Consider the following 16,055-nt stretch of genomic DNA (forward strand, 5'->3'; position numbering starts at 1 on the left):
AAATAAGTTTTACCAAACGGAAAGAAATTTTTTTCGCAGACTGTACGTATCTATGTTTGTACGGATGTTCGCGATTGTATCGGGAACTATTGGTTATTCGGTTTTCACTAATCGAATAAACTATTACCAAGAAAAGTTCTTACGTACGAAATACTTTAAAAAATATTAGTTAATTCATTAAATTCCTGCAATTTCAAATTAGAAAAACTTACCCTATAATATCTTGCAACCAGTTGATCATTAAAATACGGTTTAAGCATCTTTTCTATACACCTTTCTTTTAACACAGTTTGGTGATAGATGTTTAAATATCCTGAAAACTGAAACTGAAAACCTCCTTTCTTAAAAGTCGGTTAAAAGTACTGAAACTCTGGTTGCTTGTTATAAGTGTATTTATTTTATGCTGCAGTATTTATAACAAAAATATAAATTTTTTAGACTTTCATCAGCCTCGGTAACACACTATGTTTATACGAGTGCACGCGCCAGCTATTGTCAGAGCAAGTATTATGCGTGTGGCTGGTGCGTAGAGCTGTGCGATAGACAGATTTGGTTATCGACAATCAATATCTACAAAATATAGAAATAATAATAATAATAAAGTATTGAAACTACGAAAATATTGTGGCATCGAAAATATCGGTGAAAATCCAATTTCTTCTTTTGGAAAGTTTAAGTATGAAATAATAATAAAGAGAGAAAAAGAAAAGAGGAAGATGTTTCTCCTTTTTGTGTGGGGAAAAAACACACATAAGTAGGGCCTCCAAAGCTTATCTTGGATTTTGCAAATGGGGTCAAGCAAATAGCACCTGCTGACCTTATGTGTACTTTCCTTGTAAATACAGAGTACGATATTACTAGAGTGATAAGTGAATATAATTATATATTGTATAGTTTATACATAGGCAGTACAAATTTTATAAGATGAAAGTATGTTATAAACTACTAGGTAAACTACACGCTCTTCACATAGAGAAAGTAGGTTTATGAAAAGTATTTGAACTCCTCCTCCCTTGAGAAAGTGTAATGATAAATGAAGTGTAATGATGATCAATGATAGTATATTGATAAAATTCCAGTAAGATAATCTATTTTTGAGGTGACGTTTTCACCCTTTCTATTCATTTATGAGCATTGGAACTTAGGGAAGAGTATTTGAGCTTAGGAAGGAGCATAAAATCCGTTGAGACCGAATTAGGCGAATATGGGGTTTTGAAAGTCTGTGACCCTTCTTTTCGCCGAAAAATGATGCACAAGAAAACTGGTACGGACTGACTCACTTTCTTGCCAGTAAATTTTTGGCCAAAACAAGGGTCCTTGAACACTCTGACTTGACATTATTGAACTTCATGTTCAAGCGCCGACTACCCTAGGGTTCTCCAGAAACCGATCTCGCAAATCTGTGGCGCGAGAAGAGATGTATGTAGAAAGTTAACATAGTAAAAAAATTCTGCCATCGTTAAGTATATTATTTCGAGGTAATCTCTGTATGTACTGAATGGACTGTGTACCCAAACACCTTGTAAACAATTCCTATTTATTACTGATTTGATAGTGTCACCCTGCTCTAACCCTTCCATTTTTAACTATGCCTCTGCAATTAGAAAGTGATCGCTAGAAGAAGTGCTTTCGTGAAAAAGGCATTACTTCAGAATTATACAGATTGTTGCTTATGTGCTGACGAACAATTTAGTTGTTAGCCTTAAATAAATAAATTAGGAAAGTTAATAATAATAATAATAATAATAATAATAATAATAATAATAATAATAATAATAATAATAATAATAATACGAGTTACATAGCTATATAGAAACGTTCTGAAAAGAATTGTATCGGTCCAAATAAAAATCTCTCACAATAATTCTGCTGTCATATCTGAATAATAGACGGTCAAGACATTCCATGAGGCCAACGGAAGTTCCTATTGAAGAAAGAAAGAGAAAACGAAATATTGTAATGGATCAGTGACCTTGTATTTCGTGAAGGCTAAGCATGACTCTCTTTTGTTTGTGACTGTGATAAATTCCTACAGAAAGGTAGTTAAATTTTGTAAAAAAATCTGCGAGGAAGACTTTTTTTGTTCTTGTGTGTGAATAAAAGAAGTTATGTTCGCCAACGTGTATAGTAGATTGAACGTTGTAAAAGGGTAGCCTGGTACCGATTGTACCTATTACATGCTATTTTCTTTCTCCTTCCGAAGCAATGCCAACAGCGAATATTAAGCTATTTGTTGTGATAGGGAATACTAAAGCAACGCGAAATTTGTGCGAAATTGAAATTTGCACAGAAGAAAGGATGTGAGTTTATTATTTATTATTATTATTACTATCCATAAAATTTTCAACAAAATTTCTCTCGTTGGAAATACTGTTTAGTAAAGAAAAGTTTCTGGGCCCACTGTTCGGCCCGCTGTACATAATAGGCTAAAATTGTGCTTAATTAAAAGCTCTAATTCATTATTAGAGCATGTAATTATTTATTTTATTTATTTTTTATTAATTTATTTTATTTAATTTTTTGAGTTTTTTCTGCTAACAACCCTAATCCCCATACCATATTTTTTGTGTAATTATTCATGAACTTCGTTATGCACGGAAATACCGAAGCTAATGATCTCAAGCAGGCAAGTGCTACCACACATAGCGACACCTATTAGCGTGCCTGTTTACTATTAGAAACTAGCGTGACGCATTGAGACATTTCTCTTTTTTAATAATTTTCGTTTTGCCCCTTGTCTTCCTACAACCAACATTACAAACATCTTAAGCAAGGTTGTATAACATTTCAGGATAGTATCACTAACACTGAAATGATTCTCTTATACACGTAATTAAGCTTAATTCCCTCAATAGTTATTTCAAGTAAAATTAGCGCTAGTGTTCTTTTCAAAACTGTAGAACGTAGAAAATCCTCTAATATATACAAGGGCAAATTTCTCTTCAATGATATCGGTGGCACAGTGGCTCAGTGGTAGCCGGTGGGTGTTGCCGAGCGGTCTGATGCGTTAGACGGATGATTGTGAGGTGAAACCCATTGGAATTTTAACTGTCCTCGATGTTTCTGTATTCGTATTCCTGTCGCGTCTAGTAGTCCTGACAAGTTGTGGAAATAGAAAATAAGTCAGGAAGTTTAAAAAAAGTGGTAGAACGCTTTCCTCTGGTGCGTGGGGTTTCTGATTCATTCCCCCGCCACGTAAGTTTGTTGTGGACCACATTGTGTTCATAGCCTTTTCGGAATACTCCCATTTCCTTCCACATTCTTATTCCACCGATTCTTCCATTATCATTCATTTACAGAAAGATTTCGTTTCATTTAATTTTTTCTTCGATGAAATTTATTGCAAATACATCAAAATTATCAACCAACTTTATAACGTGTTCGTGTCAAGGATATCAACATTAAAAAAAAAGACTGTATATTTAAGTTCCACCTTCTTCCACTCTCAAAATGTGAAAAATAGTATACTGTCTAAAAATTTTAGCTATTTACGTAAAAACGGACTCTAATATTTCTGGCAATATCGTTTCTAATTCACATTCTACAGATCGCCAATACAATATCTAACGGAGTTTTCCCAATATTCTCCCTAAAGTATGAAAACAAATGCTGAATTACTCACTTCGTCTTAACATCTGAAAAAAAAATAACGATTATAGTATTATAATAAAATAACTACGCATGTATGGTCGATTTATGTAATTAACACACATTCAATGAACCGTAATAACACAATTGCTAAGTTTCTGCATTTCATTAGCTTCAAAGTAAAGTATGTTACTTTGAAATATCTAAAGAAATTTTTACCCGTTAATTTTGCTTCTATGTTTCAGTTGTTTTAAATTAATAAAATACCTTAAAAAGAATTGACACTACTTTTGCTTAAATTGACATTTAAACGTACGTCCAAATTATATCTGTAAATTAATTGGAAGTTTTGCCAGCTAAATAGCATCATTACTCAATTTCTAAAACTCATTAATGGAAATCTTACATAAACTACAATAAAAATGTTCCTTGTTGCTGTAGTGAGTTCTGTCATCACAAATTTATTAATTCAAGCTTTTTCCAATTTCCTTTTACTAAACTGTATTTAGCCACTAGCTTTCTACCTTTCACGTCTTGCCACAACAAAATTAACATCAATTACAATTAAAATTCTCAGTACTTCTTTTTTTATCTGTGATTTCTCATATTTTTTAAAAAATAATTTTGTTTTACTTTTTTCGATCGTTAATTGTCACAACGGAGTCGGCGCGTTATTTCCAAATATTTCTATAAAATCTATTTCCCTTCATTTTAGTCTTAGCACAGTAACTCTGTGATATATATATATATATATATATATATATATATATATATATATATATTCTGGTTTCAGTACTTTTTTAAACCGCTGTCCTGTATAGATTGCTAAAAATATGATCTCCCTGTCACAATTAGATTATAAGGAAATATCAGCAGGAACTAACCATAAAATCATGAAAACGTATCGAATGACTGTCCACATTAGTCAGGTAGGGATTTACATATCTATATAACATAGTGCTATAAAAATCTTTTTCTTTTCTTGCGAAATATGATACTTATTTCTAATGTTACTACATTCAGTTCCATTTGAAAGAAATAACTCTGAAATGTACCTTTTTTCAAAGAAATAAAATCACCATTATTACTGTATAATAATAAGAAAAAGAATATCCTTTAGAAATAGGTTTATTGATATACCTACTTAGGTATAAATGTAGGGCCAAGAACCAGAGTGAAGTAGTTGGGAAAGAAAAAGATTATGCGGTTAATTAAATCTTCTTCATGTATTCGAATGTTTAGAAATAGATGTCTATGATACGTTTCACCCATGTTAGATTCCCGATAGAAACTGTGGTGCATATACAGGGGAACTCGAAGCTTCGCAACCTTTTAAAATGATATATGTTTTTTCTGCAACAGGGGCTCCATCTAGTCTGGATCCCCCAATCTTTCGACTTTGGACCTTCCTTAACAAACATTTCTGAGTGCGCGCCTGGTGGGAACGTAGTTCATATTTTCGATGATAAGCTAGAGCAGTGAGGCTTCAAATAAGAAGTAGCTAATTGCATTGTAAGTTGGGAGCCTACCATGAACCGACCAACTAAAATTGTGTACCCGGTCGACTTCAACTCTTCGCGGCCTGTGAATAATAGGAAGTTTAATTTGTATGTTTTAACGTACTTAAGCAATACCAAGGTTATGAAGGAAGGAGTATACTCTTAATATACTCTTAGTATATTATATACTCTTAGTAGGAATATACTCTTAGTATACTCTGAGCCACAACTAGAGCTTAAAATTCCCGGCGTAGCGTAGTCGCTAACGCTCTTGCCTCCGGTGCGAGTAGTCCCGGTGGGGCCACTCGGTCGAAAAAGTGTAAAATGCTTTTTCAGGCCAGCCACCCTGAATGAGGTTTTCCTGGGTTTTCCTCATTCACACCAGGCAAATGCCGGGGTGGTACTTAACTTAGTACTTACGAGGTCCCAGGCCGTTTCTTCCTTCCCTTTCCCCGGATAGTGTGCTAACCGAAGGACGTCATCCCTCAAACGTGACGAGCTAAATGGCCTTACATGCCGAAAGCTCAGAAATCTAAATCCTAAATCCCCCCACAACTAGAGCTTAAAACCGGCATAGTTCACGGGTGACAGATCATCCTGTAAGATCAACTTTTAAGTTATAGGCCATCTTCTTGTCCTCGAAGAGATCTGAATTATAGAACTATGTCTTGAAACACACGTAACCAGAGATCTACAAGCTTCTTAGTAAAGCGAAGAAGATCGGTTTAGGCATGTCATCCCGTTATTTATGGTACTGAATCTATTTCTTCCTGCTTAAACGCTGATTTTGTATGCAGTCCCTTATATGCATCCCTGCAGTTTTAAAACAAGCATATTTCATGAGAAAATATGATACTTAAAAACAATTTTAATAAATCTCTAATACAACCATTTCCATCTGTCTGGTCTATGACGTACAAGCGCATTTTTACAACAAGAGCAACTGCAGTAAGAAATACGCCGAGAAAACAAGAGGAAGAGAAAAAATAGAAATATGGAATAAACAGTTGCTGGTAATGTACGCGTAGTATGCCCTCAGAACAATCGATGTTCTTATTTACCTGTTATCAATTACTTTAATCAACATAAGTTATCCTGCTCGCTAGCTCCTCTTTCCGTGTGATTTACTGAGAAGTCACATTGTAGCATCACCGAGCATTCAGTTGGAAATTGCTTCTCTAATCTATGTTTAACGCCCTGTATCTTTCACCACCGCTCTATACCCGACCATTTGTTTATCCAAATTGCCATAAATTTATTTCAGCTCTAAAACTTCTAATAACATCACATTTTTCTTGTACCCTTTTGTCAATGTGTGACTTACCTCTCCTTTGATCCTAAGGACGCATTCTTTTTCTTGTGCTCGGTGTTTGGCGGCGATTCTCCACGCTGAGCGGCTATTAGCTGATCTCGAGACCTCGCTGAACCGGAACTAGTTGAACCAGTACCGGCCAGAATCCAGTCCACATCAGCTCCTGACCGAGAAAATAGATAATAAACATTAATCTTTTTTTACTAAATTACACTTATAGTGTTTTAACATATTCAAACATCACGAATCAGACACTCTGCAAGAAAATAGTAATCCTTAAGTTTGATTTACAAAACATCCTGTATGCTACATTGCATGATTTAAGCATTGTTTTGAGGTAATATACCAGCAGTCTGCCTAAAGTACAGGCGATAATTATAACATATAATCGTTTAAATATATTTAGCTTAAGAATCTCAAACACACAGTGAAGGGGTGAATTATAGCATTTGAATTTAGAGTGGGAACACTCCAATGAAATATACATAGATCACTAATGACAACGATTTCTTATAAAATACTAATGCGGAGATACATGGGAAAGTTGGTTGTTGCTTGGGATAAAAGATCACTTGGGCTCAAGAGAACCCTAAGTTTCGATAGTTTAGCTAAGACCATGCCTTTTGACTTAAAGTTGCAAAATGCGTCATCGCTCATTCATCCGTCTTCTTGCCGTGACTATCTCTTCTGACTCCGAAAACAGCCTCGCTATCGTGAAGTCGAAAGATCCATCTTACGTCAAAAAGTTCATCAGGTGTCGAACCAGGAAGGTGAAGAAATGGTACGAATTCAGAATGCTAGGTCATGATTTATGTCAGGAAAGTCAGGGAAATGGGAATGAGGAAAAATCATTGTGTATCAATGCTTAGTCAAGTTTATTACAAGAAAATACAACGACTATAATATTACAGAAGCTCTGTTTTTACAAACACTTCTTTTAATACTTGTTGTTGTAGGAAGAGAACTGGAAAATATTTTCTTTAAAAAAGCAAACGATGCCAACAGGTGACTGAACTCTACTATGGCCTGGTAAGTCGAAAGAAATCCAATAACCAACGGTGATGCCATGATTCCAAATTAGAATGTTCTCCTGGAATCGCACCCAGTAGCTCAATAATCCAATGCCAAGTTGAAGGTAGGGGAGAGTCTGTGGTGCAGCACTCACATCTCATACAATACCAATAAACGTATTTAATCCAATAGAAAGATTTACTATATGTCACTATACTACGCGAGAACCGAAGTAGTTGTTTGGCATGAACCAATGAGCTTACGACTCGCTATTGTCATTATTTTAAAGAGTTTGCTCTCAGCGGGAGAATAATATTCCAATGTGTTGATAAGATACTAGTGTCACTAAGAATATTCAGAATGTAAACTGAATCGGATTCTCTCATCGCAGTATTGGCAACGTCGGTTTAAGCGGATTGGTAGACATGAGAAAAATTCTTAAAGTCAAATACCGCACAAGACAAGTGGTATCAATTGAAGCATCGAAGAGAATAACATACAGGATGGCACACGAAATAATCCACTATTTTTGTGTATCGTTTTGGGTAGATCGAAAACTAAATTTGGATCTCAACAGCAATGGCGAATGCGAGGAGGATTTTGAGGTTTAAATCCCCTTGAGGAAGATAATATATAAAAATAAACATTTGCTTTATTAAATATGTATACAGACACCTGAAAATATAATAACTTGGAGCGTTCAACCCCTTTAACGAACTTCTGCGTACGCTACTGCTCAACAGTAACAATAGTACAGTTTGAAGAAATAACTGAATAACTTAAAGCGTAACCTACAACGACGTAGCTAACGGATTAGTGTTGCAAAGATGCCTGGTAAGGAGAGACACTGTGGATCAATTGTGCTTGTTTTTAATGAAATAAAAGGTATAGTTATGGTTCAAAGGCCTTTGTAAGAACAGTTTCGTACTTCCCTCCAACAAAACCACCCACGCGAAGGAACAATAGTAGAACCGAAGCGTGTTCGACAGAAGCCTGTGTGTTGACCGCATAATATTGAAGCAGCAAGAAAAGTAGCAGTGCAACTGAGAATATACAGATGAACTGTTTAACGGATTCTGAAAACTAACCTCATATGTATCTATACAATTGTGCAGGGACTCACACGTAACTATTTCAGGTCGGTTTCAAACCGGTTTCATAGCGAACAATCTTGGCCGCTCATAGTCCAAATCTTAACCCATGTGACTATTTTCTGTGGTCGCACCTCAAGGAAAAGATTTAAGATTTAAATATATATATATCCAAAGTATGGTGGAGCTCTGAAAACTTATTATTCAAATGTGTAGTGAAATTACGGAAAACATTTTTCTTTGAGTCATAAAAGTATATCAATATTCGTTTAAATGGAGTCAAGAATCAAAATGATGAACATATTGAACACGTTCTGCACTAGAATATTTCTCTATGTGTATTCTATCTTTTGGTACTAGTTTTATCGGAATATTTTTACTAATAAAAGTTTTATTTAAAAATAATAAAAAACAATCGTGGATCATTTCGTACGCCATCCCGTAACTCTATTTTTTTCGGTTTTTGTCCATCTGTGCCTAAATTCCTGAAACATACCAACTAGTGAATGGCATGTGGAAACAATCTGATAGTTCCTTCGATATCAAAGAAAGAAATGTCTATAGGGGGAATAGTTTAATAGAGTCCATATTGTCACCACTATAAAACAAAGGACAAGTGTCAAGGAAACTGATAGATGAGCAATCACATTGTACATACATGTTCTGCTGGAGGAATATTTGTCGTTAACGTACTAGTTATAGAAGTTATAAATATTGAAATCAATATTTGATAAGCCAAGTGTGCTCTGAGTTTGTACGATAAGGTGATGCGATGAGATGACGATTTCCTGTCCAAAAGGAACAAAACGAATGAACTATGTGTCAGCAATGCTGCCAAACTAATCCGTATGTTTTTTAAGTAGTAACTTGTTCTTAAGGACCAAATTTTTTTACTTATTTAAGTGTCATTATTGAATTTATTGAATTTATATACTTTCATATATTTTTCATTTCTTTTCTATTCTAGTTTTCCATATGTTCTTCATACAATTCTCTGCTTGAAAGATAATGATTGTATAACAAATAAGATAAGACAGAACTTTCGTGACGAATACGAGACAAGGTAGAATTCTTCCGATATTATAAGATACTTTTTTGAGACGAGATATCATCTTCACTACAATTTTTCGAGACGAGACATTCTCAACTCTTTCCCAACTCCATTCAAGATCAGGATATCATTTTCCTGAGTTAGGGACTACCGTTTAACCTACCCAGACAATCCTTGGTATTCCAAGCGGTAATTCATATCCTCTCAATATTTAATTCGTTTTCATACCCTTATAGAGACTGTTGTTGTCAGACAAAATTTCGGCTGTTAGTTTATGTAAAAACCTTGCCATTACACGTTTTTATTTATTTTTTAACGCTTATTGGGAATTGAAATGCTAATTAGTACAGCTAAATAAAGACTTCTTCTAGAAGTAAATTTGCAATTTCAACAAATTTTCCGAAATCTGAATTACACCAATACAAATGAGGCAGATAATAAGGATGCTTCGGTATTAAGATTGGTAAGGGTTGCAAGAACCAAGTTTATATGTCTATGGGCCAAGAACTTAATGTTCCTTCCCCTGTTAGTGTGGTATGTTAGCGTAAGTATCCTGCATTTCCGGTTACCAGGATGAAAGTTCGCCATTTTGTTACATGTCCAATCAAGGTTGTAAAATTACCGGGAGACAGTTCGTAGGATCATTATGGTCGACACTGTACGCCATATTGGAAAATGGCTAACTTCTAGCAACTTAATCTAAATATTTATATGAAAGCTTTAGAAAATACTCTTCTTCTTCTCCAGTCTGCTGCCAAACAATAAGAAACAGTTAATAGCAAAAATTTTCCAATTTCAGTCATTTAACCCTTCGGGGACCGATGGAACAGATCTGTACCATAGCGTCGAACTTTGGAATTTGCCTAATAAGTCTGTAGTGAAGCTTTTCACACCGGTTTTTTTGCATTTATTCAAGCGTGGAAGCATTAAATAACGTGTTTCGTGAGCATTTTCCAGTCACACGTGCGAAGCCTACGGGTAGTGACGTCACGAACATTGAAGAAGAAAAAAATTGGGTAAATTTTAAAGCATTTTTTGGAAATTTTTTGACACGTTCCTCTTTATTCTAGATTCATGGTTCGTACCGCGTTGTCTTCATAATAAAACACTGTTTCCAACTGTACTATTACAATTTCCTTATTGTGCATCATTAGCGAGAAAATTGCGTCCAAATTGTAAAAATGAGATTTTTCAGGAAAAATCCCCTTTTTCGGGATTTCCCCTCGTCAGAGACACGATAGGGATATGTGAGTGGTACCATTTGAAAGCTACACTAATTTGACACGAAATCATTTGCGAATTATGATCCTCGGATAAATAGGGATGTGTCAGGGATTTTTTCCTTAAAGTAGTACGGGTTATGCTTTCCACGTGGGGGAATTTTCTTTACCGCCCTTAGTTTTCAAGATATAAGATTGATATTTTCCACAGGTATTACATACACAATGTAGTATGTTTTAGGCAATTTTGAGATCCAAGCGTTAACACGGGGGGAGAGGGGCCCAAACTTGAAAAAGAGTTATTTTTCTGACAAAATTTCCCTTTGGAGGTAATTTTTCCTCCACAGGCACATGGCACCGATATGTGAATGGTACCATTCGAAAGGTTGATTCATTCCAAAGATAACAATGTACAATTCATGTCCCTACGAAGAATAGTCTTTATGTTGAAGCTCATTGAAAAACAATTGACTGACAATGTATTATTGGGGGAAATTGGTAAATCGGCTAGAGCATCTATACTAATTTTGGGGGGACTATTCTTCATACCTCGTTCTTTTCACTATAAAGCAAAGTTTTTTTGGTACCACTTGCATGTTCGTGTCATGTACCACTTGCATGTTCGAGGGAAGATATTGGTGCCATTTTTTTGTAATTTCCTTTTTTCCCCACTTTGGGCAGTAATTTCCCGCCTTAGGTACAAAATAAGGAAATTTAACTAGTACAGTTGGAAACGCAGCTTCATTACAAAAAACGAGGTATGAACCATGATCCTACGATAAATAGTCTCGTTGCAATAGCTGCTTGACTGAAACTCTAAAATTTACCTAAAAAGGCAAGGTCCCATATGGGTTAACTGCATGAATGGCCTTCCCGGTTACCCGACCTCACTGTGAGTTTTTATTGTAGATGTGTTGTATATCAAGTACAAACTAATACAGTTTATCATTCTACAACTTTAATAAGTTTGCTACAATGTAACATATCTTTATAACTCATATACACTTTCACATTAAAAAAAAAAAAAAAAGTTCAGCTGTTGTGCTCATAGTGATATCACTGTGAGCATTGTCCTTCGCATTCGCAAAGCAACGTACAGACGAGGCCGTTCTTAATACAAGTACATTTTCCAATACAGCGCAGTTTGCAACGGCATGTCACTAGTTGTCTACAGTTATCAGACATACTCCTCAACGTAGTCCACATAGGTTGGTAACCGAGTCCGTCATCTGTTTCCTTCCAACCCCAGTTCAGAGGTTCAACATCATGCACATTCTTTTCGAGGCACTGTCGCCAGATCTTGCACTGAAGAGTTGCTCTTCCTGTATGGAGATTCAATGCATCTTCGGTTAGAGGTATTCTGTCTATTGTGCGATTTTTCTTGCTGAATAGAATACGTCTGGTTTCGTTCACTTCCTCGCAAGTGCTTGATCTGTCGTACATGAGCGTCACAAATCGCTGGATTAGCATGCGAGATTGGTAGCTTACAACATCGTGAGAATGAACGACTGACACAGCCCGTAAAACTGTGAAAAAACGGCAGCAAATCTATCGTTCCAGAAGGTAAGTTCGTGCACATGGTGTATATAGGAATGAAACATCGCATTTTTGCAGAACCAAAATCAACCCATAGTTTCTCCAGAGTGGGTGACAGATGCAGAAACGCAAAGAGAGCGATAACAACTTCATCGGACTCAACTGTACTAACTGTAATATTTTTGTGTCCCTTCCCGGTGGCATGACGGACATGCAGGAGGATTCTTCCATCAGCTTCTATGTGGGATGAGGGAGAAATACCAGTAATATCTAAGTCTGAGGAAGAGGATAAGACTTGATTTCCTCTTGTGCAGAACATTTCTCTTTCTGAAATATCAGCTGCAGTTATCGTTTCCACGAAGTAATGAAATACCCTTTCCTTGTTGTCATCGTTTCCAAGGAACTTCTGGAAATTTTTAAGAGCGGTCCCGTTGGCTTGACAATAAAGCGGTCGTCCTGTCCACGTTTCTGACGCGTCTGTGTTTTCAAGCTCTTTTTCAATGTAGCGGTCAAAGACCACGTCTAAGCGTTTAGTGTCTCGGAGTGTGAAAGAAACCCAGTTATTCAGAACTGCTGCATATTCTGCAAATGTGTTCGCTGCTTCTGGTTGCAGCTGGTGTACCAACATCGCTCCATCGACGACAAGACAAGAGGAATAGGGGATGATAGTACTTTTACACCCATCAAATTTTTCAATACAATTCAAAATATCTGATTTAGAGGTAGGAAGTCTGAGATCTCCAAATTCAGATATTGATGGATGATAAGTTGTGATTCTCTGATAAAAGAATTCTCTGATATCGCCCGCCCTTTCCTGACATGCTATGAACATCTTGCAGAACAGGTTAGAATCTTTGTGTGCACTAGCAAGTTTCATCTTATCTTTGCAACGAACTTTCAACGAGCTAAAGTTGAAAGCTCCATATTAATTTTCTTTATAACATCGTGTATGGACTGCCCGCATGTCATTAGACGGTTGTAAACGAAGTTCTCATACATTTTGGTTCCTGGGAGCTGCGATGCGGACAGACTGATACGAATCTTCTGGCACTATACGTCTGGTGAACTCAAATGTAGACAGATGCTCTTCTAGGGGGGGCAGTAGAAATTTAGAGGTAGCCCCCCATGACCCCGTTGATATGGGCCTGTCGTGAACCCCCTTCCCAGAGATGTTGACTTGATATGTAGGTCAAGTAACACAATAGTCTTATTTTTGGTGTACACAAAATAACTACCCCCAGAATACCTGTGCCCTTTCACTAGCCGCCCCTCAAGAATTTAAAGCTATTGCCGTTATTGTCTAGCAGTTCACAGTCTTCTATAGTCGTTTTGCCTATGAATTTGAACCCAAGGACGGTGTAAATCAGACAAAATTTAGGGAACTTGTGAAAAGTAGGCAATTTTTCAAGATGGCGCCCAGTCACACGAAACATATTGAGAAGCTGTCTCCCGCTTTTTTCTCATTTATATGTCGCGTTAAACACTCTGGCCAAATTTCGTGCTGGTAACCAGAAATGCACGATCCATACAAATTATTGCACTTACGGACCGCACTATGTAGGCCATCTTTCACAATAATTGCAAATACGGATTCACACGAGTCGAAACATGTCTGGCTCGACTCCACTCGACTCGAATTCGAATGAAGATTCGAGTCGAGACACATTTTGTAAAATTCGAGACAAGTCGAGACAAACTTATTTCTCGGCTCGAATTTTCGAGTCAAGACACGTGTCGAGTCGAGACTGCTCATAAAAATCTCGACTCGACTCGAATGTCTCGAAAATCTCTATAATTTTTAATATTATTTTGAAGAAAGTATTCACTCAGAAACAGCCTTGAAACCAATTCCAGCATTTATTACTTTAGAAAGGTACAGAACGTGAACTTAATAGTTAATCTTTCAAGATCAGGTGATGTGCTGGGCCCCCAACTCGCCAGATCTGAACCCAATCGAACACATCTGGGATGTGATTGAACGTGACGTCAGAGCGCATCACCCCCTCCCTGGAATTTACGGGAATTAGGTGCCTGTGTCTGCACATGTGGTGCCAATTCTCTCCTGCAACCTATCAACGTTCATTGCGTTCATGCCAAGACGCGTCGCCGTTGTTATCCGTGCCAAAGGTGGACATACCTTGACAATTTAGTAGGTAACCATAATGTTTTGGCTGATGTGTGCGTATATTTTAACTCGTATATTTTGTCTCGACTCGATTTTCGAGACGTCTCGAATTCGAGTCAAGTCGAGACAGAAATATATTTTTGAGACGATACAACATTTTCTCGAGACGAATCGAGACAGGCTTAAATCTCGACTCTATACTCGTGTGCATCCCTAATTGCAAAATAATCACTCCTCAGCTGCTTCGGAAGATATTTTGGAATATTAGTGGGAAGATGTTATCGATTGTATCAGAAATCCAATCCTAATCTCGCATCGTATTCAATTCCAGAAATGAAAAACATCTGGCCTGTGTAATGAGTTCATCTACTATGATGTATTAGTAGATATTCATTTCGTAAGATGCTTGTTTTTTCGTAATAATTCTGTAATGTTATAGAATATATATTGTTCCTTTACGTTTGTGTTATAGTACCGTAATACAAAATTTCCAGGTATAAATAATATGTTTTGAATAGTGTAAGGGCTGGTATCTACATGATTTATGTCATACTGTATTGCACATCGGTGTAGATACAGTATATTTCAGAAAATGTTCAGTAAATTTGCGAAACATTATTAACTAGAATTTTAAAAATTTCAAATTACGCATAATTCATATATTTTTGGTAGACTTATTGGTGTGTTTCTAACCGTTAATCAGGTAGGTAGCCAGGGTTTCGTAAAGGGAGAGAATACCTGACATGAAATACTGTGGTGAAATACTGAGGAAAAAAAATCGCCTGGCCGACCTCGGATCGTAACAACGCCAGGAAATGTGGCGCGTGTGAGAGCGCCCATCCATCAATTTCTAAAGCGTTCAGGACTTAAACAGGTCGGCCAGGCGATAGTTTTCTCAGTGCGGAACCTGTTGCTCTAAAGTTTTATACCTAAAGTTGAATAGCTTTTTTTTTTCTATCTGGAACAGAATCATGTCGGCCAAGTCCAAACGGAATGTGAAATGCCCGCTGAGTAGTAATCACAGAACCACCATTACGAATATAGCCTACATATACACAGCACACGCATGATGCTCTCCACACCACGTCATTGCGACTACTGAAAATGATACGTCCGCTGTATCGCCATCATAACTCAAATTTCGCCCTCTCCAAATACGGGAGATCTTTTTGCCGGCGGGCCCTGTATTATGTTGGGTTGGGTTTTCGTTCCCGAGTTATGGACCATCAAATGCAAACTGGGAATTACAAGTATTAGTGAAATTTTTGGAAAACAAGTTTAATAAATATGGTTGTGAAACATGGTCGCTTACTCTGAGGGAAGAACATAGACTGAAAGTATTTGAGAACAGGATCCTGAGAAGAATATTCGGACCCAAGAGGAACGAGAATGGGGAATGGCGGAAGCTTCATAACGAGGAACTACATAGTTTATACGGTTTACCCAACATTGTTAGGGTCGTCAAGTCTAGGAGGCTTAGGTGGGCGGGTCATGTAGCTAGAATGGAAGAAAGTAGAAACGCTTTCAAAGTCTTGACTGGAAGACCAATCGGTAAACGACCATTAGGAAGACCTAGGCGCAGATGGGAGGACAATATTAAGATGGATCTCGCAGAGATAGGA

General features: G+C 36.8%; 1 protein-coding gene across 2 annotated transcripts in view; it reads right to left on the reverse strand.

The window, feature by feature from the left end:
- Window positions 1-16,055, reverse strand: part of LOC145686118 (TOG array regulator of axonemal microtubules protein 1) — a 539,413-nt gene that overhangs the window by 398,167 nt on the left and 125,191 nt on the right. For both annotated transcript variants that reach the window (XM_081759089.1, XM_081759090.1), the window contains exon 3: window positions 6,412-6,562. In XM_081759089.1, coding sequence (XP_081615215.1) covers window positions 6,412-6,562 — 151 coding nt within the window. The remainder of the gene's footprint in view (window positions 1-6,411; window positions 6,563-16,055) is intronic.

The sequence above is a fragment of the Thermobia domestica genome, chromosome 5 (assembly GCF_964235325.1).
Source record: "Thermobia domestica chromosome 5, izTheDome1.hap1.1, whole genome shotgun sequence".
Taxonomy (NCBI): domain Eukaryota; kingdom Metazoa; phylum Arthropoda; class Insecta; order Zygentoma; family Lepismatidae; genus Thermobia; species Thermobia domestica.